This window comes from Pieris brassicae, chromosome 3, assembly GCF_905147105.1.
Source record: "Pieris brassicae chromosome 3, ilPieBrab1.1, whole genome shotgun sequence".
Taxonomy (NCBI): Eukaryota; Metazoa; Arthropoda; class Insecta; order Lepidoptera; family Pieridae; genus Pieris; species Pieris brassicae.
The window spans coordinates 20,071,209-20,095,014 of NC_059667.1; the positions used below are offsets into that span (position 1 = coordinate 20,071,209).

Genomic DNA, 23,806 nt, shown 5'->3' on the forward strand with positions numbered 1-23,806 from the left:
TTTTGACCTTTAGAAGTGAATGACCTCAAGCATCATAGATTTGTTTTGGCAATAATATAACCTAATGTTTTGGCAATAATAAAAAAAAACAATTTAAATTGCTACAAAAAAGTTAAAAATAAATTTTGTTAAATGGTTTTATAACATATTACAATAATGGCACTTTTAAAATTAAAGCTATAGTAAATATATATCTAAAACTCTTAACAACAAATGGCATAATATGTAAAAATTTGATATTAAACATTGCGAAATATACGTCAATAGTTCGTGAAATCACAAATAAGTGTAACTAATACATACATTTTAGTATTAGTAGTTAGTGTATAAACATAATTCCATTTTCAAAATTGTGACTATGGTATGTAAAAGACGCTACATTCTTTTTTCAAATATTTTTACATCACAAAACGTAATGTCACAGATTATTTCGTAATTGTAATTTTATGTTCAAATTTATATTGTTTTTTTTCGCGGTTCAATCAGCCATTCGATATTTTAAATTAAGATATGTTAGCTAACGGTTTTCGTTATATCTAACATTATTACCAACTTATCTATAGTTTTGGCACGCTGGACGAAGGCACCAATTTTGGACGCTTATATAATATATTTAAAGTCTCTTATCAAAGCATCCATTTAAAGCTATCATATCTGTAATATATATCTAAAACTAAAATGTGCTAACTGGTTTCTTTGGCAGCGTTCAAGTATTACGTAACGAATTTTTTCCTTGATGCGGGACGGGGATTACGCGTTATTGTTAATATTATTTTCTACTTTCCAGTACTTTACACCATATATTGGTAAGTTTTAGGTTTAAAGAGTCACTGGGGTTGGTTACGAAACGTTTTACTATTGGAAACAGAAACGTTACGGCGCGTTTCATGGGGGGGGGGGGTCAAGAATCGCCAAAAATTGCGTGAAGTCATAATTGAACGCTCCCTTTAAAACTAAATTTTTTACCTTTAATGTGGACATGACATCTGTCACTTTTTATCTCGGCTTAAACATAATTTGACAGAAAGAGACGAAAGATGCAATAAGGCTAAGTTTTTATAAGCATCATATCATCATCCATATAACACGGTGGAACCTTTTGAGATTTGAGCAAAGTGTAGTAGTAAAAAGTAGTACATCTACAGCTTTGTAGAAATAAAAATGAATCGCAAAATATGTTGCTAAGCTCAAAACTCGTTTAGTAATTTATATTATTTCTTGAACTCTGAGGAAGGTTTTTATGGACATTAAATATTTATTTAAATTTTTAAAGGTTAAGCGAACAGTCTCTGTAGTCTCGGTAGCATAGTAAAATGTTCTATATGTTACTACTAAAGAGGTAGGCTAAGTAAAAAAAACATATTAAGGCGAAACGAAGTTTGCGGGGGCAGCTAGTCTATAATAAAATAAATATCCAGCTGTGAGAAGCGACTGAACACTGTTATGAATACGTATATAGAAATTTGTGGCTTATAGAGCGTTTATGAATAAAATATTCTTGAAAGAAAGCAATTTTTTTTAACAGGATTAAAGTTATCTAGCTAAAAGATGACGGGTTTAGTCGATACCAACTCCGGGGAAATAAATACAGATAACACAACTTTCTCTACAGCTGTGACACTTTTGATATTCAGCAACTTTTGTCTTCAGCCACCGTGACCACGCACGCTGTATTAGCACGCGAAACGTCGGAAAAAAAATTAAAATTATGAAAATAATTATAAATTTATAATAATACAAATAGCTTTAATTCGGTTAAATTGTTTTCTTTCAATGTGTAAAAGCTATGTTAACAAAAGACAATACTATGAAATATTCTTGATCTGACCAGTCTATAAAATAACGAAAAAATTATACGTTAGAATTTTTACTTAAGTGAGCAACATGTATTTAGATATATCTTTACACTCAATATTGGTTATTTAATAATGTTTTAGTTATGTATGTTGAATAATAATGTCGGTAGTTGAATAATGTCATGCGGGTAGAAGCGCGGGTGCATGAATTTCAGAACGCATTTGTCTCAGCGTCCTCCGACAGGACAGACGTCTCGACCCGAGCCGTGGGAAACCGGTAATACGCTCAACTTTTACTGGAATTTCTCGGCTGAAAAAAATAAAAAAAACCATAGCTTATATTTTATTGTTTTTTCACATTATTTTGTCAGAAAACTGTTCTGTGGCATGTGATTGTTGTTGTGACTTTGGTTTAGGTAGAATATGCGAATTAAACCAATAATCATGCGTTTGAACCCCAAAAGATTATTTTTTTGAACCGTTAAATTTTAACAAAAACTTAAAATTCAATACTGGGGGTGGTATTGAATTTTAAGTTTAAGACCCCACATTTCACCCTTAGACCAAAAACTTCGATGTTTATCAGTTTCCTTCCTCCAGGTTCTTAAGGTACCTTAAGTAGAATAATCAATGGAACTGACACAGAAATATAGGTGCTATATTCCATCGAATAATAAGATGTATTATAAAAAATCTTACCGAAAAAACATATGATGTTCCACGCTACATCTCCACAATCGTTTGCTCGCGGTGGATGAGGGTAGTTTAAAAGTCAAGTGTGTCTCGAACTCGTCAAACTCACTGGGACGCAAACGTAGCGTATATGAACGCTTATTGTAGCTAATTTTAAGGATTTTGGTCCATGGGAAACGATTCATTATCACTCTGCAAAGACAATATAAGTTTCTGTCTTGTTTGTATGCTATAGAACAGGGGCAAATGGGCAGGAGGCTCACCTAATGTTAAGTGATACTGCGGCCTATAGACACAAAATTGTGTTGCCGGCCTTTTAAGAGTAGATTGGGGTGGGACACAAAATTTAAAATTCACAGCACATATATCAACTTGGGATCGTCACCGTATCACCTCGAGCCGTTCAGTATTGTTTGTATGAAATTGCCTACTGCAACGCACACTAATCGGAATCGTAACGTAACAGGCTCTGACCCGCAATGCGGTGCGTGGTCAACTTGAAGTTCCCGTGCTCACGTCTCTCCTTACCCGAACTCACTTCTCTTCGTCCACCCTTGCCTCTGGCCCCTTCCTCTTCATCAAGTTCTATGGCTATGATAGCCATCTCACGTATTGTAAACCGGCACATAACCATACGCTACATTAAACCTTCGTATTCAAACCGATCTGGTGCCAACCGTAAGCGCGGTGTCGCCTAATCGTAGCCGACTTGACGCGTACGTAAGCTTCCGAGACGTATCAGGAGCTGATACGCCTAATTAACGGCGAGGCGAAAGGCGATACGGTGAAGATCCCTTTCCGACTTAATATGTGTGCTGTGACTGAGCTTTAAAATAATAACTTTTCTTCGGCTTTTCTAAGCGAGACTAGACTGGACGTAATTGGATATGTTATTAAATTAATTTAAAAAAAATTACTAACGAAACGAGATCAGTACGTTTTTGATATAGCAATGTAACATAAGTACATACATCAAACGTTTTTTTTACATTATCTTCAAATTAGTTCCTGAAACAAAAAACACTTTGGCCTTTTGGACTTACCCGTCTCTCAATACTGTGATCCCAGCGGCCGATACTGCTATGTTAATATCGACATCCTCAGAGTCCTTCGCTTTATGGACATCAGCGCCATATAAAGGCAATCGTTTTGCGTTTTCTAAGTAATTCAGTTCTGCATCCGCTGGAGTTTGGCCTCTGACAATCGAGTGAAAATTTCGTGTACGTGTGTATGTATGTGTCATTAGCTATCATAACGGCTTTTGCAGTTAGATATATAGCTTAACTGAGATCTGTATAGTTTCATGCAACAAAATACCATGACCGCGCTAGGACCGTCTTAGTATCGGCACTGGCAGAATATTCTCGAATATTTTAATTTGAATATACGGATTTGGTAGGTGACGACAGGTCTTCCTTTTCCAAGAGTCGGCAATCGAGCAGATTCACTTAGAATTAAGTACCCAAGGCAAAGTGCGTTGTCGGGCTTTAAGGTACCCTCTTCTCTTGACGTCCCCTAAGTCATAGCAGATGGAAATAGCAGGAACTGCAGCTTTCTCCTAAAAATACGGTCCTAGCACGGTCATGGTATGATACGCTGCAGTGTAGACCTTTCAAAAATTAAACTCACCTATGCTTCGCATACAGCTGTTCGATATTATCTTGCTGCCTCTCGTTGAGGACGTGAAACGGTATTGCATTGTGTTCGCATAAAGTACTTGTGCTGACCGCCCCTTGCTTGTCCCCCAACTCAGCTTGTAATACGTACGAGGCAAGGAGGGCATACGTTATTTGGGAGCAGATGAGACGGCCTGCAAAATTGTATGAAAATAAATGAAGGATATGAACGTATGACACTGGTATAGAACAAAATCTGCAAGTATATAAATTTCCTGGGAAATTATTTCGCAGGTTATACGCCCACACATTTTCGCCAATTTATCAATTAGCGACGTCTCGTGGTAGGTAAATTTATAAACTAACGGATATACGTTCAAGAAATTCTTAACGGTTAGGTTAGTGACTTACTCAACCAATCATAGCGAATATTATTTTACGAGTGAGTTCGGTAAGTTTTGAAAATTTTTCAAGAAAAATTTTTTCTCTCGTTTTGAATCCAGCGATTTTGTTATATTCCGGTGACATATACCCCAAACTTATACCAAAAGTATTCACCTTCCATAAGGTCTCGCCGTACTGCAAGGCTTAGCTGATATCGTGTGATGTCATCGTATAACTCGGACGGCTCCGGGGGATAGAACTTTACGGCTAAACGAACGTCCCAAGGCTCATCTAGTCATAATAAAAGTGTTTTTATCAAAACAAAAAAGTGGCATTACAACCCTTGGTCCTGGACTCTAGTTTGTATTTCTATAAGGTTCCTGATACACGCCGTGAAACAACAACAATTATAACTAGACTAAATGTACTTATTAATATGATAATTGCATGAATATTTTTCTATGGCAGATTGTATTTTTTTTAATAATAACATATATAAAGTTTGAATGTCCCACTTTATTTTGCTTAAGAATTAGGCTGTATTATGATAAGACCAGGAGAAAGATGAAAAGTAAACCCTCTTTAGTTACAAATACCGGCAAACTTCTTGAGCATTAAACAAGGGAGTGGGGGAAAGTTTGCGCATTGTAAACAGCGCCTACCTACCTAAAAATCGGTTCTGCGCAGGCAAGGACATTTGTTCAAGATGTTTGCCGGTATCTGCAGTTGAATAATGATCAGATTGTTTCTTTCGTTTGACATTTCACTTGTTTAAAATAGAAATTTCTGAACTAATATTCTGTGTATAACTTCATAATTCAATTAAATAATACATATTTTCATACTTCTAAAGGTCTTCGAAAGTCGTCGTCCCAGGTCGACCCAGACTCGCGGGTCACCGCGCTGTGCGTGCAACAGACCAAAGAAATCCTTCTCTAAAATATCCAGGGTATCACACACCTTGTCCAAGAGATCAGCACCGCTGGCTTTACGCTGGAAAATTAAACAGAATCACATATATAGTATATTTTTACAAGATAAAAACAATATACAATAAATAAAAAAACCATAAATCATAAAACTTAATAAAAATAATTCAATTAATAACCCTTTTACATCTTATTATGCTAGCATATAGGCATTACATTCACGTATGGCTGTCTCCAGATATGTGACCTAATGGATTGACATAACAAAATCTAAAAATGAGCTATCTCTTTCCATCATAGCATAAATATAATAGTTTAAAGAGAGACGAATGAGTACAACACAGTTTTAAAGAAAGAACAGAGCTGCTATTTAAACAAAAGTTTTTTTTTAAATCTACTTTTCATAGATACTGATAACGTAGGCTGTTTTTAAAAAGAAATAATGTTGTTGTCGTTGGCCAGACAGTAAGGACTGACTTCGCCAGACGCAATATACAGGCAGACGACATCTATAATAAAATAGACTGCTTAAAATAAAGTACTGGCTTCTGAACACGCAGAGTTGGAGATGTGCTGATTCCTAACATGTAGTCATAAATTCATACACATTACACTCATGCACTCACGCGTGATACGCGTCAGGTAATGCTTTTTTTAAAATTAGGAGAACATGTAGAAACCAGTTTCAAAATTGTAATTAAAACATATATATTTAACTTTCTTATGTAAATAATTATTAACTTTGTTAGAACTGGGGCACTAGTATTTTTACTTAAAAGGGGCGCAAATCTGATACATTGTAATACATAGTTGTAATGAATAAACACACTTTTATTTTGTTTTACATACCTCAATATCTATAGTAATATGTTCCCCATTGAACAACTCAACGCGGACTCGTCCTGTACCGGTCCTGCGCAGTCCCACCATACTGGTGCCTTCGTCTGACGCCAGCCGGCGAAGACTTTCGCGCATTGTATGTCTGCAATTAAAGTGCATTTAACATATTTTTCGTTTTAGCAAACGCAACCAATTGTATCTGAAGTATTTGCGAACCAATTCGACTTAGAGTCCTTCAAGAAAAGTGCGTACAGATACCGACAAACATCTTGAACAAATGTCCTTGCCTGCGCAGAAGCGATATTTAGGTATCACTTGGAGAGTGACGTGTCGATGCGCAAACTTTCCCCCACTCCCTTGTTTAATGCTCAAGAAGTTTGCCGGTATCTGCACCATTTCTTAAAAGGCCGGCAACGGGAGAGCCTTATGGCAATGTGTGTGTCTACGGGCGGCAGTATCACTTAACATCAGATGAGCCACCTGCCAGTTAGATAACAAAAAAGCTCAACATTTGCACTGTAATTTAAGTACATAATAGTTTACGTGGGCACGGTTGAAGAATATAAAATATATCGTAAATTCGAGAAACGAAACAATTTTTATGTATTTAAGTACTTATTTTTACTCTATGAATTCTTTACTTTTTTATATTGCATTTGAATAAACGTGAAACTTCCTCGTTTATTATCCGGTTTAACACGCTTAATAAGCATCTGGAACGAAATAGATTCGAAATTTTCCGAGTAAAACTGCCATATGGTTTATTGCACCCAGGATAAAACTGATATTTCTCCCTCTCTTTGCAGTCGGTAGCTCATGTCTGAGCGATGTGGTCAGCAAGAAAACATCACAATATGCTTTCACCGGTTTCTGTCCAGCGCTCACTTATTACAGTGTGTAATTATGAGGACGATGAGTGATCTTTTGCCTTCTGTGTAACTAACCACGATCAGTTTCTCCAAGTTCTCATCGCTTCTGCTCATTGTATGACCGTTTATATCATATATAAACTAATATATATATATACTAGCTGCCCCGGCGAACTTCGTTTCTCCTTAATGTGGTTTTAGTTAGCCTTAATACCGTGACACGAAAGAATAATTTCACTGTATTATCGTCACTATAATTTTAATTTGCTATGTAAAAAATGTGTACCAAAAATTAAAAAAAAAGTAGAAATAATTGAATTTCATGGTATTTCGTTTACTACAAAATAAATTTAATTTGTTTGTTTGCCTGTTTGCATAGGGTACTAGCCAGATGGCTACCGGCCATCACATGTCCTCAATACAATGATAGTAGTTACGAGCGCTATTGGAGTGAAGATAAATCAATATATACTCGTTTTACTGCCAAATGTTTGCCAAATAAGATAGCGAAAATTACATGTTGGCTAAAAGTTACTGTCTAAAGCAGAAGGAGCAGTCTCTCTCATAACAAATCCTTATTTTTCTCTCTTTGAATATAATAGAATTAATAGGTTTTTCTTTACTTTTGCTTAATTTGTTTTGAATTCTCGGGAATTAAAACGTAACACTTTACTTTATTACTAAACTAATTATAACGTAACGGCGCATCGGTGGTCATTTGCTTAAAGTCCTTTAAGATAAGTCAGAGCCCGCATCATCACTTGTACTATTGATATACGTCGTACATTCTTAAAGTTTATAATATTGTGATGGGAACGAAATAGTATTATTGTCCACCAGGACATCAAACACATTCACATCACAAACACTTATCAAATATATAAATATATGTTTATGTAATGTAGGAATTCTTCTTTTGGTTAAATAATAATCAATCAAACATTCCAACCAACCCTTCATTTATTTTTCAGAGTTTCGTAAACACAACGATAATTTCTGAACTTCAAATAGATTAATAAATTCTTCAATACATTTACGTAAACAATATGACGTTTGTAAGCCAAGGTACACGAGCTGAACATATATTTTAAACTGTTATATATATATATCGCAGTAAAGTAGTTAAATCAGAGAGTTAATTGAATCTCTAGACAGTTAATTAAAAATCACAAACATTTTTTGTTATTATACGTTAAGAATATTGTAAATACTCTATATTTGTGAATTATATTAATTTACATTTACTACCAAGGCCGCATACTCTACAATTTCGCTCTGATGACGTTAGGATCGCTATTGGAAATTACAGAAAATGTTCTAGAATAAGGTTGTACAACACGCTACTCTACTTTTACTACTAATCAGCTTTTCTTCGAGTCATTTTTGTTTCCACAGTCGAGTGGCAACTTCAGCAAAAATTAGTGATTTTCCTAGGCTTTTCTATTAAAAATAAACCAGTGGTGCTACGACCTCTTTTTTAGGTCTGGGCCTCAGATTTTGGTATTTCATGATCATTTGTTATCTAATAGGCACCTTACACGTCGACGTTTTCGGACTAAGGCAAGCCGATGTCCTCATGATGGGTTCCTTCACCGTTCGAGTAAATGTTATATACGCACATATAAAGAAAGTCCATTGGTGCACAGCCGGGGACGGAACCTACGACCTCAGGGATGAGAGCCACACGCTGAAGCCACTAGGCCAACACTGATTGTTTTTCTAATAAGTGAAATAAATATAGCATATCGATTGGGGGCTTAGTCAGAACAAATAAAATCTAAGGCTTAACCTTTTAAGCCTGTATATGAAACGTTTATAGAATGTATAGGTTTCAATAGGCTGAGGTCGTGAGGTCAAAAATAATGATTTTTTCGTTTCTAGTACGACATCGTGAGACACATAAAAAAATTACCAAATGTGAAGCTTTGAGGGTTCGAGAATCTTTGAACTTTTTTTTTAGTTTATATAATATACCAATAGTAAGATATAAGTACCTAACTCGTCAATAAACGGCAAAATTTGGGTGCCAGCCTATGGGGGCATGCCGTGTCAAGTCAAGAAGCGGCAAGGTCATATATCCTTTTCTCGAATCAGTTGAGGCCATTTTCGACCACTATAACATCGTTGTATTATATGGCTTCAGTTAACAATTGTAATGACACGATATATATCAAATTTCATTTAAGAATTATAACTAGTCTAATTTATTATTTTTGTCACTCAAACACTGGCTGATCAAAACTCTAAGGCACTTCTAGCAGACATAGATTTGTGATATTGATGAAAGAAGTCAAATTCGAACAATGTTGTATGTTTTGCTTTGACTGATCGAGTTTATTATATCTACCCACATTTTTGTTGCTGTTTTGTTATTTTATATAGGTACCTACATCTGTGCGCTCTAATTAATAATCTTAGTTTTACATATTGTTGTCTCAGTAAGTGAATTATGTATGCAATTCTTATGATAAATAAATTTATTCATATTCTTAAACCATAGGTTATCTTATTACTTAATACCATAAGACAAAAGGTCCATTATGTAAGAACTGAAAAAAATAACCATTACATATGTTAGCGGTAGTTGATCTAGTTCTTAGGGTAGGAAATTAAAAACATCAATGATGACTTAATACACTATGATTTACTTCACAGATTTTACGTGAACTGTGTAACTTCAAACTTGTACAAAGAAAAAGCCCGTGCGCATGTGTCACAACGTATTTTATAATCCCAACTTCCCTACTCCGACTCGACCATCCCACTTCGGGGAGATGGTCGAGTCAATTCGTAACAATTCGTAAACAACCGAACGAGTCAAATGAATAACTATTGCACATGCGCACTTGTAGCAAGATTATTAAGAATATGTTTCATAAAAATGTTTAGAATTTCATTAAATAAATATTAGAAGCTAACAATTGTTTCACAGTCAGTGAATTACGTATGCAATTCTTATGAGAAATAAATTTATTCATATTCTTAAACCGTAGGTACGTAATAACATAAGACAAAAGGTCCATTACAGGAGAACTGAAAAAAATTACCATTACATGGATCTCACCTTGGTTACGGTGGGAGAACTGCGTTACGAGACTTGTTTTTTGCAAGTTATGCCTTTGATTGCATTCTTTTTTCCGGATAATAGCCTATTTAAACGGCTTCACAAAACAACAAGCTTTCTTCGTAGAGTGAGCAACGTCTAAGAGTCTATGTTTTTGATATCTAAACCCGCAGTACCTAGGCTCTGAGCCAATTCACGTTTATATTCCCTGCTACTACTGATTTTACGAGTTAACACATCTGTCGAATATTCATATGTCGGTATTTCGAGAGCACTTCGATGAGGCTAAAATAGTTTATTGATATGCGCAAGGTTGAACAACAAAGGGTTTTAGAACGAAGATTTCAAAGCAAACGTTTCTCAAAACAAAACGCAATTTTTAGTTACTACGCAATTATAATTTACTACTACACATACGGAAGAGACAAGGTAAATGACGTTCTATAAATAACTTACAATGGAACTGGACATTCCAAGAGGCAAAAAAGAGGAACTGGACCAACATATTAGAATGGTATCCAAGCAAAAGGAAGAGGGGAGGTCGGGAAGAAATCTGCCGAGAAAATCGAGCAGTTCTTGTTATACAGCCAATGGGCTCTCTGAATTCATCTATTGGCATCATCATGCGGCTCTCAAACAATTTCTTACCGGACTTTCTATGTGCGCAACGCGCGTACGGTGAAGGAAAACATCGTAAGGAAACCATGCCTTAGATCCAAAACGTTGACGGCGTGTGACAGATGTATAGATAAAACAAATGATCACGAAACACAAAAAAAAATTGTAGCACCATTGTTTTTTTAAACTTATTTTAGTGTAGCAAAATAAAATAGTGTAGTGTAGAAAATGTTTCATCTGTTATTTTAATCCCAGAGGGGTTGTGAGCCTTTAACCTTACCTGGCTTCCTGTATTAGGGATACTTTAACACCGAATTACATAACATCTTATCGATCGGGCTGAAAGAGTCGTGCATTAACATTGGTTATACTTGGGTGAACAAGATGATGAAATTTTTTGACTATTAGAACGCGAGTGGCGTAGTAGAACAATACGAAATACAATAGAACGGTTTTAATACGATCATGTATTATAAGATTTATCGCAAAAGTTAAACGTCAGTTCCTGCAATTCCAGACATGTGTTCATTTATTTCTTTACGATTAATATGATTCGTCATCCCGTACACACAACACGTACCAATTATCTGTTGTGGCAGCAGGTAGCGTCAAGCAATTTAGCCTAAAACTATAAAAACTTGTTCCAAGAATGCAGGTTTCAGAATTGACGGGGACGACACGTCAAGAAAAATAACCCGTGAAGCAGGGTTTTCTGGCTATTCTTCCATTGATGACCATGTGGTACTGAACGAAATTCAATTGAAGAATTTATTGAGAATGTGAATAACACAAAGAGAAGATAATAAGACGACGAAGGCCACTCCGATTTTGTCAAACGCAAAGTATTATCACAGCTTAATGATTACGTAATGAAATGTCGCTTCTGTGATCAAATTTTAGATTATACATAAAATTTTGTAATTGCCAAGTCAAAACCTTTCTGACAATCCAAAACAAGCGATTACTTTAATAAACGTGATTATAAATAACTACATAAACAAAATAAAACCAATGCCAGAGGGTTTACGAGTGCGTTGTCGGCCTTAAGAATTAGTACACTATTTTCTTGATGGACCCTAAGTCGAATTTCTTCGGGATTACCTCAATGGTCAGCTTGCTAAGGTCTCGCTTAAGACGCGCTTATAATTGGGTCTCTGTGAAATTGTCTTAAACGGGATTCATTGTATATGCTATATAATAATTAATCACGTCGGACAGATTTAAAACTTATATACTAAGGACCAATAAACCATTATAATTCTTATATATACATATTAAAAGAAAAACTAAATTCTTTATTTGTTTAGATATATGTACAATAGAATTCAGATTGAGGCCTCCCTAGTAAGTCAGAGACCTGTGACAGGGCAGCTTCGCTCTTCTTTAAATTTACAAAGTTCCATCAAGGGTAACCAACACAATTGGTTTAAAAAAAAACAAAAAAAAACATATATTATATTGCTATGACCATCTATACTCTCACGTAACGACGACTGGGGAAATCGCTACGTCTAAAAATACAGAGGAAGCCTAACTAAGTATAAAAAGATGGTATTAAATCCACTAATCAGATAAAAAAATGTAGTCAAGATGCATCGCTTTTTTTTATATCACCTGATGTTAAGTGATACCGCTGCCCATGGACACTCTTAATGCCAGATGGTTCGCGAGTGCGTTGCCGAAAATTTTATTGATATTGGAATTAACATTGAAAAAATTGACATTGAAATGTCTAAATTTATTTCTTGTAATTTGTAAATTAAGATTATCTAATAGACGACTCTTGAGCATTATCACAATACTATTGTAAACACAAATGGAAAGCTTTTCTAGATTAGTTGTGAGTAGGTGGTTTTATCAATAATAGGTTCTTCTAATTCACTCTAACAGTGACTATAATTTTTCACTTTGGACAATTGTTTTTTATCTACACTAAAGAATTATCTATAATAAATACAAAAAAAGGATTTGTATGAATGAATAATTTCACTACTACTAGGTCGATTTAAAAAAAATCCTTCAACATTAGGACGCTACATTATCACCCCGTAACATAATCTATCCAAAATATAGGTGCTGTGGTCTCTGGGAGAATGACCAGCAATGTGGAACAGTCTGCTCCTCAGCATAATGCAGAGCCAGGGCCATTTACACCACAGCATACATGCATTACACACATAAAACACACCTGGCTCTTTAAAAGAAAAAAAAGATGTTATCTGTCATTCTTTTTTCTCTCTTTAATTATTGTTATTTTGTGTGTTTTCTAAGTAATTAATATAATGTCTAAAATATATTAAAATATTGTCAGTCATGCAAAGCCGAGACAGACCTCTATTTCTAAATAATGTAAGTACATCCGGGGTGCATAAGGACTCTAAATATAGACCACGGCATTCAGGTTAAAAACCTAGGAATATCTCAGTTAAAATCAAGTGGGTCATGCCTCAGTCCCGGCGTTGTGACGTCATTGGGTCCACACCGGTTTGTAGGCAATTTAAAATATTCAAGCTTTATCGGGGACTACATACATCTATCATGTATCTACTATATGAGGATGACTTAAATAAAGTATTGAAATATTAACGAGATAATAAATTTTCTTTTAAAAATAATTAACTTTTAATATTATAAAGCCGATAAGTCTGGTAGAACGGCTCTCTCAATAACAGCTGAATCGAATGGATTTTTTTTTAATTCGATCGTTCAATTTATCAAGCCTTCATAACTAATTAATAATGTATAATATAACTAAAACAGATTATTTTATAATTTAGCTTACGTTAGTTTCGTTGCCGCTTTCTGGACGAAAAACACACGAAAATCTTTAATAAAGACAGGTTCACGTGTTTAATAAAAACTTTAAAAAATATAAATTAACTAACTACCTATGTCTCTGGTGCTTCTGATGAAATGAGCTCACACACTCATTGATAATCCCAATGTTTGCATTGAGAACGTCTTGAGCGTTGAGTAATGTTTACGAAGTACTAAGTGATTATGCGATTATCATAAACGATATGATACCTTTCATACAGGCTTAGGGTAGACAGATTTGTATTTACGCATAGATTAAATGTAACTATATCTATATGTATATTTTGTGAAATTATGGTCTCGTTAATCAAAGGAACGAAGGGGTTGCATTGTCATCATAATACTTATTATGCATATCGATTTATTTAATTACACTTCGTTACCTTAAAAATATATATAAAAAGTGTGTGTGTATACAGTAGACACGTAAGAAGTGAAACTTCTTTATGACCTTATTTTTCTAAAAATGATCTATTATATGCAACTTAACAGAAATTGGTTAGTTAAAGTTAAATTAGATAAAGTTTACATGAATACAAATATTTCATTTTACCTTATAATTACTAAGATTATTACTGAGTTTTATTAATTGTAATAGAATTATTACTATCATTGTTATCGTTATTATATATTTTTGTTACTTCAAATCGCTTCGAATACACACAATACGAAAATAAGGAAAAGTGGGCGCGTAACGGAAAAATGTGACGCGTAACCGAAAAATGTGACGGTATTTTTTTTCCAACGCCGATAAAGTAGTTTCACTTCAAAAACAAGTTAGTTATCGGTAACAAGCGATTTCTTCCAGGCAATTCTAAAACAGAAAAATGAAAACTAAAATAAAATGTAGGCTCATGTATTTATTTTACGTCTCTCGGGAATAAATATATATACTAATAATTAGGTAAGTAAACCTTGGGGTATATCAATAATTGTGGTAAGTAAGTGAAGTATTTAACTGTAATTTCATTCCGTCTAAAATTTCGGTCAGTTGTGGTTCGCAGGTGCAACATAACACGAGTAATTCTAGTAAAATAAATGTGTATGTGTAACACTTGTTTGAATTGCGAAAAAAAATGCATCAATACTTTTTAATAAATAACCAGCACAACGGCAATTAATTTTTGTAATACGCCACATTTTTAACTAAACGTGCCATATAAATACAGTAAAACACTACACACAAGTTGAAGAGTTCCCATTCCTCTCAGGTAAAAGGTTGCTTAATTTGCGAGGTAAGTTTAGTGGCAAGTAAATTTTATTTGCAGATAAAACTAAGGACGGCTTTGATTTTTTTTTTTAAATTCAATAATTACATTAGAATATTGTGTCAACAAACGAGAAAGGTGTGTGACGATATACACAAGAAATATATAAATTCTATGACGGCTGAAGAATTCATAAGGTTGTTTTAAATTAATAAAAATAATATGAAAGATGAATGTAGTGAGTCCCTATCCCTTGAAAATGTCTAAGGTTAATGACTTGATACGCTTAATCAAACATTCCGTCTACGTATCGTCGACTTTAGAATTGCACATAATTTAGATGCCATGCCCCATAGGTTTCGTTACTCAAAAAACGAGAATAATTTGCGATAATTTAAAAAAAACAGACTTAACTAATATTTAATATAAAGGTTAAACTAAGCATAGATTACGATAATACATAGTATGCGAAAATTTTGCAGTAGGTAGAATTTTTGCCTTATATAAAGCTCTATCTATGGAATACCTATAAAATTGTTACAAATTTTACTTCCCTTCCTCAATGCAGGATTGCGAGAAATCGTAACTTACAAATATAAATTAATTTCAATTTTCAATTAAATTTACTAAAATGTTCATTTAGTTTATAAAATGTATATCAATATAATTTAAGTTGTAAGAATAAATATCTGATAAAATGCTTAGTATACAACTGATGGGATTACTGGAGAATTAACGATCGTTTAGGTACTAATATACAAACAACACTTATAACAAAAATGCATAAAACTTAAACAATGAGTTGACGCGGGAAAGCCTCAAAACTTGTCACACAACATTATTAATTAGAAAACAAAACTCACCTAAAGACTCTTAACAACTAACAACACACACAAAAGGAGTTAACACATTTATTGCACCTTTAACATATATTTATTATTTTCTATAAATTCACGCGGTAGACATCAAATTTTATTAAATATTCAATATGGACTAACAACTAACACCCCACAACACGTCTCACAGACTACTAAGAAATGTACTATTGAATGAGAATGAAGAATTCGTGGAAAGAGGGAGTGATATAGGCATATCTTTTATCCTTATCTGGGAAAGTTGAATAAATAACCTTGGACTTCGTTTGGGGATTGCGGTAAGCTCGGAAAGCTTTCCATCCGACTTTAAAAACCCGAATGAAAAGGTTTACAACTGGAAGAGTATTTTTTTATGGTAAAGATTAAAATGAAGTGAAATCATCTCACTGGACACGGGATCTTTCTTAGACAGTACAGTCTGTAACAGTATCATTTAGTAATTGTTGAAAAATAGTTAAAACAACAAATAACTGTTTAGCTTTTGAATAACTAATTACAATAATTATTTATAAATACACACATACCTTATTTGATTTTTTTTATATAAAAAAAAACCAATAATAATTTTTATGTGAACAGAAAAAGTGACAGTTTACAATGAGTGCATCTAGAGAACTTCATTATAATTTTAATTAGTATGCAGTTAGTGAAAGTTATTGTTTATAATCTAGATTGAAAGCTATATTCACAAGAACAATAGTCAATTCTTTGACAAACTGATTTGATCTAGTCGCAAGTTATAAAAACATTTTACTTTCAGTAAGTAATTTTACTAATATTAATACCCATTGTTAGTATCGCTTCCCAATCAGTACGTTTTTTTATAGAACAGGGGGCAAACGAGCAGGAGTCTCATCTGATGCTAAGTGATAGGTACCGCCCATGGATACTCTCAATGCCAGAGGGCTCGCGAGTGCTTTGTCGGTCTTTTAAGAATTGGTACGCTCTTTTCTTGAAGGATCCTTAGTCGAATTGGTTCGGAATTACTTCAGTGGGCAGCTGGTTCCACATAGAGGAGGTGCGCGGCAAATACTGCCTTAAACACGCTTAGTTGTGGAACGACGGACGTCGAGGTGATACGGGTGGAATATCGTATTCTGCCGTCCGATAATGAAACTTAGCTGTTTCAGGATTCAGGATTAATTAAAACAACTCCTTTGAACACTCTCCATGGTAAAAACGATAGAAGATGCACAGTGACTTTACATCTCTAGTGAGTGATCAAGCTGCTCTGAGAGGGATTGGTCGTTGATGATTCAAACGGCTCTTCATTGATTAAGGTCAAATGGAAGGATCTTGTTAATTATAAATATGAGCCGCGGATTTACTAGTTGGTTTTGTACACCTACAATCTTCGGCTACAAACATATATATTATATCGTCGACCTTAACGGCCGCCCTCAGCCAGTCAGTGAACCTTTAGGTCGGAGCAAGAGCAGCACCTTTTTTCTTCCAGTTTCATTAAGTACTTTATAACCTTATTTAGTTGTGAGGACCACTTACTTACCGATTTCCATTCATTGATAAAATTTTCTATTCGAAAGCGAAAATGACATGCATTTGTGGTTCCGTTTCTATAAGGTTCAAAAAAGGAAAGATAGCGAAACACGAGCCCCTTTAAAATTAGATTTTACGAAGTGTCCTTTGAGTAATAAGTTTTTTATCTTCGTTTAATTTTAAATTAGGCGGGAAAACTTAAACTTTGAGACCATGGACAAAGAAAAAACATTTAAACTTCAAGTTGTGCTGTCAGGTGTGTGATTGTCGGTATTTCTATACAATTAATAATTGGTATTTGACACTTGACAGTGCTTACAATAGATAAATATAACCTAACATTTAAGCGTGATTTTGTTTACATTTTAGGACTGCACATTTTATCGCTTATTCCTTACGATAAATGTATAAAGCTATAGAAATGGGCGAAGAAGCACAACAAAGCAACGAAAACAAAAAAAGACAGCGGAAGAAGCGTAAGAATTTTATTTCTAACGCAAAGAAATACGCTAAAAAAGGACAACTTGGTCGTGGTACTCAAATTCCTGAAGAACTGTATCAGTATTTTGTAGGTATTTTAGATGTCATTAAAGAAGGCATACAGGATCCGGATGAGCGAGGTATGTATTTTTATTTATAGTATAAGTAAAATTATTGTGTAACCTCCAAAAATAAAAAAAACATGGTTATTTTTTAATAATTTAACCATTCCTGATAAAGAATAATAAAGAAATAATTGTTAATATTGCAGCGGCCTTAGTGAGAAATGTTCTGGAGCGAACTAAAGGTGAAGAAATAAATGTGGTTGGAAATCAACTTGGATGTCGTCTTGTGGAGCTATTGTTACCATACTCTTCATCTGAAGATTTAGAGAGATTTATTGAAATCTTATCCCCTGAACTTCGAAAATTATCTGCTGACAACTTCTCAAGCCATGTGATTGAAACATTATTACGTGTGTCATGTGCTCGAGCAACAGAACACCTTCAAGAAACTGATGAACCCCCAGTTAAGAAGTCTAAAAAGGACGACAAATACTCTGAAGAGCATATTAAAGCATGTCACGAATTTACATTAAAGATATGTAAATATGCTCTTAATAATTTAGAAGATTTTGTTTGGGATCAGTATGCAAATCATATATTGCGTAGTGCATTGAAATGTTTAAGTGGTATCACTCTACTCCCAGGTGAAAAACCAAAAGTTAATCTATTCAAGGAAACAGTGCAGGACAAAAAAGGAATACCACCACATTTAACACACATGACTTACAAAGTAGTACCAGAAGAGTTTAAGGAAATAGTTATGGACTTTGCAAATAGATTATCATCTTGGCCACAATTTAAAGACATGGCTTATGAAAATTTGACATCTGGACTTTTACAAGTATTGCTGTATGCCTTAAAAAATGTAGATAAAAAGTTGACAAAGAACTTGGTTGATAAATTGATGGATGAAAGTTTTGTACCAGAGGGCTGGGTGGGCAATGCTGATGAAGAAAAAAAAGAGGAGAAAGATGGCGAAGAGCAACCCTTACAAGGAAGTAATTTACCACCTGTCTTTGAATCTGAACCAGCTGTAAGGTTAGTCTTTGTTATGTATGTAAGTGTTTTTAAGAATGAGTATGGTATGGAACTATACAGGAGGGAGACATGTACTTAAAATTATGTTAATTTAACTTATTTAGGTAAATTAAGATAATTAGTCATTGTAGTAACTAGCACTGTTTCCTGACTTGAGATTTTTGAGCTTTTAAGTAATTTATAAATTTTGAATGGAGTTTACTATTTAAAAAATAAATTTAATTTTAATGATAGCATATTTACACATACTACAAAGATGCTGTTTGCTATGTACGTCATGTGTTAGTAGTTGGGTCAGTATAGACATTTAAAATAACAAAAATGCCTATTGCAATATCAAAAATTGCCTCTCCGGAATTATTGGATTAACTATTGTTTTGATTTCTTTAGATATTGTAATCACATTCATACTCTTGAAAGACTACTTCAACAATCATGTTGGTTAGAGAGATTTTGATAAAACTTATCATTTTCGAGAAAATTTTGAACTTTAACATATATAAGATCAATGATGATTTTAAAACTTTATTTGTAATGGTAAATGTCTCCACCAATATTTTGCTCTCTGGTTTTTTCTTATTTGACCACTAATTTTGTCTAAATTGACCGGACTTAACATTTATTAGTTTATTAAATGGTTTATTGTTATACCTTTAGTTCATGACTAATAAATATGTTAAATGTAACTTTCTGTTTTGAGTTCTTTACAGCTCTCGATGTCAGAAACTCACAATAAAAAATAAATCAATGACGCTACAACCTTTAGGTCTGGGCCTCAGATTTTGTATCTGTTTCATGATTATTTATTAATCGAACAGGCAAGTAGGTTATCAGCCTTCTGTGCCTGACGGACGCCGTCGACTTGTTGGGTCTAAGGCAAGCCGGTTTCTTCACGGTGTTTTCCTTCACCGTGCGCGCTAATGTGAAATGAGAATATAGAAAGTAAATCCTTTGGTGCACAGCCGGGGATCGAACCTACGACCTCAGGGGTGAGAGTCGCTTGCTGAAGCCACTAGGCCAACACTGCTCAGAGACACAATCACAATAACATTACATAATTTTGTATTTACAGGCTATTAGAAGCGGCGCTATTTGTAGTTAAGAAGAAGACATATACACAAATATATGCAAAGTGTTTCATAAATCGCCTAGGTCAGCTAGCGGCTATGCCCATGCTTAATTTTACAGTACAACGACTCATAGACAACTGTCAGATTAAAGAGGAGGTAATAAACAATTAAATTGCTTATTTTTTAAAATTATATATGTAATTAAAATAGTAGTCTTTTTTCCATATCATATATTGTATGAATAATCTTACCAAAGATAATGACTTTTTGTTATTTACTTAGTATTAGTATTTTACTTTAGTAAGAGTATAGAAAGTAAATTTTGTACATGTCCAATTAAGTAATTATATTTATTTGTAATGTTATTATTATTATTTGTGTAGTTATTGTACAGTCTACTACTACTACAATACTTTTGTTTGTTTATACAATTTTACTTGGACTTTAATGGCCTTATTTGTGTTTTAATGTTTCTAATTATGGTTTAGAAATTGATTATCAGAAATATCAGATTCATATATACAAATTCTCATTTAAAATTCTAAGTCACAAAACAAATCAATAATTCTATATAAAAACCCATGTCTTTTAGTTTGAACCAATGTTTGATGAGCTCTCAAGCAAGTTCGACACCCTACTTGCTTGCGGTAACACTGGTGTCCTTGTGGCACTGGCCAAAGCTTGCCTAAGAATAAAAGCCAGACAAGCACAGTTTATACAGGTAACTTATGTAGTATTTAACAATTTTTAACATACATATTCATACAAAATAATTTTTAAATAGATTTATTATCATTATTGCATTTCTTTATATAAAGCAAAAATACATATACAAATTATTATGTACACAATCTGAGATTTTACATCTGTTCCTTAGTGGAAGTATAGAAATATAGTTTATAAAATTGCTAATAGAAAGTACAAATTTCAATTTGTTACAAATCTACAGTACCATAAGGCTAGTCATAAAATATTTTGACCATAGACACTTTGTATCAGTTTCACAAAATTTTCATTAAAATCAACTACTATGTGTTAAGTATGAAATGAAAGGAGTGAATCTTCCATTGTTAATTTTTATAATAAAAACAAAACAGGTTTTGTAAAGGTTCCATTGCTATGTAAGAAATATTTTTGACATTATATATCCCAGCACTATACCCAATTGGCTATTTTACTATAAGCATTGAGGTCTTGTCATAAAGACTCCAACAATAACTGAGCTTCCTTTTTGGCATAACTGAAAAATTGGTTTTAATTCTAGTATCTTTATTAAATAATTTATTTTTTCAGACTTTAGAGAAATCTCTAAACTGTATAGAAGACAATCAAAAGCACTTTGCACTACAATGTCTACGCCTGGTTCCGCTTGGGGGTAACGTGGAAATATCCACTCAGGGATTTTTCATTAACATACATGGCTCTGTAATACTTCAGACCGTACTCGATTTCCAGGTACTAAAATTTATTTTAATTTTACATTTTTGTTAATACATACTATTATTTTTAGCTTTTAGTTTAGTTTTATTAAGTGTTACATGTTATTTTATGTTCTTTTTTGTTAATTAATTATGCACTTCTGGTAAGTCTTTCTTTTGTTATTTTTCTATACTAGGGTTGCATGGAAGAAATCGCTTGTTGACGATAAGGCTAACAGTTGCCTAATAACTTATGTAACCAGTTTTTCCATCTATCCATCTTTTTCTTGCCCCTACCACGCTTGATTCGAAGAGATTCGAAGCCATTGATTACAAAAATATATAATAACGATAACAATGATAGTAATAATTCTATTACAATTAATGAAATTGTGTAATAATCTTAGTTGTAATAAGGTAAATAAAAATGAAATAATTGTATTATTTATATTCATGTCTATGATAATAAAAGCCTTTAGTTAAGCTGTATCTAATTTAACTTTATTTAACCAATTACTGTAAAAGTGCATACAGTAGATCATTTTTAGAAAAATAAGGTCATAAAGAAGTTTCACATCTTACGTGTGTATTCTAGTACACATACACATTTTATGTATATATGTTAAAGGTAACAAAGTGTTAATAAATAAATAACTTATATTTGCTAAATACAATGGTTTGTGATAAAACATAAAAAAACATCACACAGCTCATAGTATAAATAAATAAAAAACTTGGTTTGGTAGTTGATGAAATCAGTTAAATGCTAAATTTATTTTAAATTATATTCTACGATCGCCAATTTTATTTTTTCTCCACACCCATAAAATAACAATATTTAAACTTAGTACATTGCAAGTCGGCGATTTGCTTAGAATTATTTTTCATATTCTGCCTACTTAACCCTAATTCCTTATAACCAAGAAGTCTAATTGAATTGTAAGGTTTATACTTAAGTGCCTTTTAGTTTCATTCTCTGTTTTTAAATCTTAACTTAATCGAGCCCGATGTAGCTGTGTTTGTTATAATAAAATCAAGCCTTTGTAGTTGATAATAAATTGGCCTTTAAATCCGGTAAAGCCGTTTTGTTTATATAAGCTGATCCGACAGCTGTTGACCTGTCATCAACATCAAGCGCGTCTGAAATTATTTAAAATTATTTTTTTCCTTAATTCCGTTTAAGCTGTGATACGACCACAATATTATTAACCAGATAGCTAATTTGAATAATAAACAATATTCTTCCAGCGACCAACGAAAGCAGTTCAAAGCATATTGGAGCTTCAATCGGAGAGTCTTCTATATATATTTAGTGAGGCAAAGGGATGTCACGTTGCTGATGCCTTTTGTAAGGGACCGTTTGTTGGAGTAAAGGCACGGGATAAGCTTATATGGAAACTTAAGGTAATTGATTAAGGTAATAAACAGGTTGTATTGTTTCCTTTTGTTATTCTTTTCATAAATAAAATGTCGTATTAAACACACATTGAAACTATTTTTAGGTTATTAATTTGTTTAGATAAATAAATATTAACTTAGTACTGTGTAACTGTGTAAATAAAACAAATCATGTACTAACATGTTTTTAAGTTAAATAAACTTGGCGAATAAACAATTAAAACATGGAATAAAGTTAAAAAAAAGTACTTGACGTGACGACCATTTTTATTTATATTTAAATTAAGAATTTAAATGTGATAAATTAGTTTTAATGTTCACCATTTTTATTTATATTTAAATTAAGAATTTAAATGTGATAAATTAGTTTTAATGTTCACCATTTTTATTTATATTTAAATAAAGAATTTAAATGTGATAAATTAGTTTTAATGTTCACCATTTTTATTTATATTTAAATTAAGAATTTTTAATGTGATAAATTAGTTTTAATGTTAGGCCAAGTCATCAACGTTTCATTCTAAATAATATTCCAGGGTTGCTACCAAACATTAGCAATGTCACAGCATGGTTCAAGGGCCTTCGAAAAAATCTACGAGTCGGCCTCTAACGAGCAAAAGGTTAAGATAATGGCGGAATTGTCGGAAAAGAGCAATCTTCTGAATAGCACAAACTTTGGACGTTTGATTGCGACGAAACTAGATGTCGCTGGTTTCAAATTGTCACAGAACAAATGGGAACAAAGTCATTTAAAGAAGTGTGATAATAAAGCTGATTAAATTGATACATTGTTTCATTTATATACTTAATAAAAATAATAATACCAATCTAAACCTTTTATTTCCATTTATTAAATTTACTGCATACAAGACAGCACCATCTGGAAATAGTTTCCTAGACTGACGGTTGATTTATGTAAATAGCATTTAATTATTTTGATGTTCAGAGCTTTATTCGGCACAATACGGCACCTTTGGCAAGTATAGTACTAGAACATAAATTGCATTATATTGTACGTACATTATCAAGTTGATAAAAGGACTTGGGACTAGTGCTAGACGGGCTACTTCTAATTAATTTTATTTGTTTTGAAATAAGTGTTTGATGATTTGTTATTTTAAAATTCTCTCG

At 33.2% G+C, this 23,806-nt stretch overlaps 2 protein-coding genes across 5 annotated transcripts; one reads left to right on the forward strand and one right to left on the reverse strand.

Moving 5' to 3' along the window:
- Positions 1 to 141: 141 nt before the first annotated feature.
- LOC123707627 (band 4.1-like protein 3) lies at positions 142 to 16,038 on the reverse strand. 2 transcript variants are annotated; one of them, XM_045657857.1, is made up of 8 exons: positions 15,698 to 16,038; positions 6,268 to 6,400; positions 5,335 to 5,482; positions 4,664 to 4,780; positions 4,119 to 4,299; positions 3,533 to 3,685; positions 2,496 to 2,681; positions 142 to 2,106 (listed from the first exon to the last, which is right to left on the reverse strand). In XM_045657857.1, exons 2-8 carry the CDS (start codon positions 6,391 to 6,393, stop codon positions 1,977 to 1,979), a joined length of 1,041 nt encoding a protein of 346 aa, XP_045513813.1. In that variant the 5' UTR covers positions 6,394 to 6,400; positions 15,698 to 16,038; the 3' UTR covers positions 142 to 1,976. The 2 variants fall into 2 exon arrangements, with proteins under 2 accessions (XP_045513813.1, XP_045513814.1); XM_045657858.1 differs by lacking the exon at positions 15,698 to 16,038 and adding an exon at positions 13,592 to 13,708.
- A 634-nt stretch (positions 16,039 to 16,672) lies between these two features.
- LOC123707450 (nucleolar protein 9) lies at positions 16,673 to 23,459 on the forward strand. Of its 3 annotated transcripts, none has more exons than XM_045657499.1 (8): positions 16,673 to 16,989; positions 17,576 to 17,826; positions 17,958 to 18,789; positions 19,862 to 20,015; positions 20,452 to 20,580; positions 21,153 to 21,314; positions 22,526 to 22,681; positions 23,212 to 23,459. In XM_045657499.1, the coding sequence occupies exons 2-8, from the start codon at positions 17,610 to 17,612 to the stop codon at positions 23,452 to 23,454; spliced, it is 1,893 nt and encodes a 630-aa protein (XP_045513455.1). In that variant the 5' UTR covers positions 16,673 to 16,989; positions 17,576 to 17,609; the 3' UTR covers positions 23,455 to 23,459. The 3 variants fall into 3 exon arrangements, with proteins under 3 accessions (XP_045513455.1, XP_045513457.1, XP_045513456.1); XM_045657501.1 differs by lacking the exon at positions 16,673 to 16,989 and adding an exon at positions 17,003 to 17,132; XM_045657500.1 differs by lacking the exon at positions 16,673 to 16,989 and adding an exon at positions 17,145 to 17,462.
- The last annotated feature ends 347 nt before the right edge of the window (positions 23,460 to 23,806 follow it).

What these genes read in the sequence shown, in the direction of transcription:
- LOC123707627 (XM_045657857.1), bottom strand. Translation starts at nt 6,393, where the DNA reads ATGCGCGAAAGTCTTCGCCGGCTGGCGTCAGACGAAGGCACCAGTATG. An exon ending in CAGCTGTATGCGAAGCATAG is followed by an intron (nt 3,686 to 4,118) that starts GTGAGTTTAATT and finishes CTCGATTGTCAG; the next exon opens with AGGCCAAACTCCAGCGGATG. An exon ending in GAACATCATATGTTTTTTCG is followed by an intron (nt 2,107 to 2,495) that starts GTAAGATTTTTT and finishes TATTTTTTTCAG; the next exon opens with CCGAGAAATTCCAGTAAAAG.
- LOC123707450 (XM_045657499.1), top strand. Translation starts at nt 17,610, where the DNA reads ATGTATAAAGCTATAGAAATGGGCGAAGAAGCACAACAAAGCAACGAA. An exon ending in GAATCTGAACCAGCTGTAAG is followed by an intron (nt 18,790 to 19,861) that starts GTTAGTCTTTGT and finishes TTGTATTTACAG; the next exon opens with GCTATTAGAAGCGGCGCTAT. An exon ending in AGCTTATATGGAAACTTAAG is followed by an intron (nt 22,682 to 23,211) that starts GTAATTGATTAA and finishes ATAATATTCCAG; the next exon opens with GGTTGCTACCAAACATTAGC.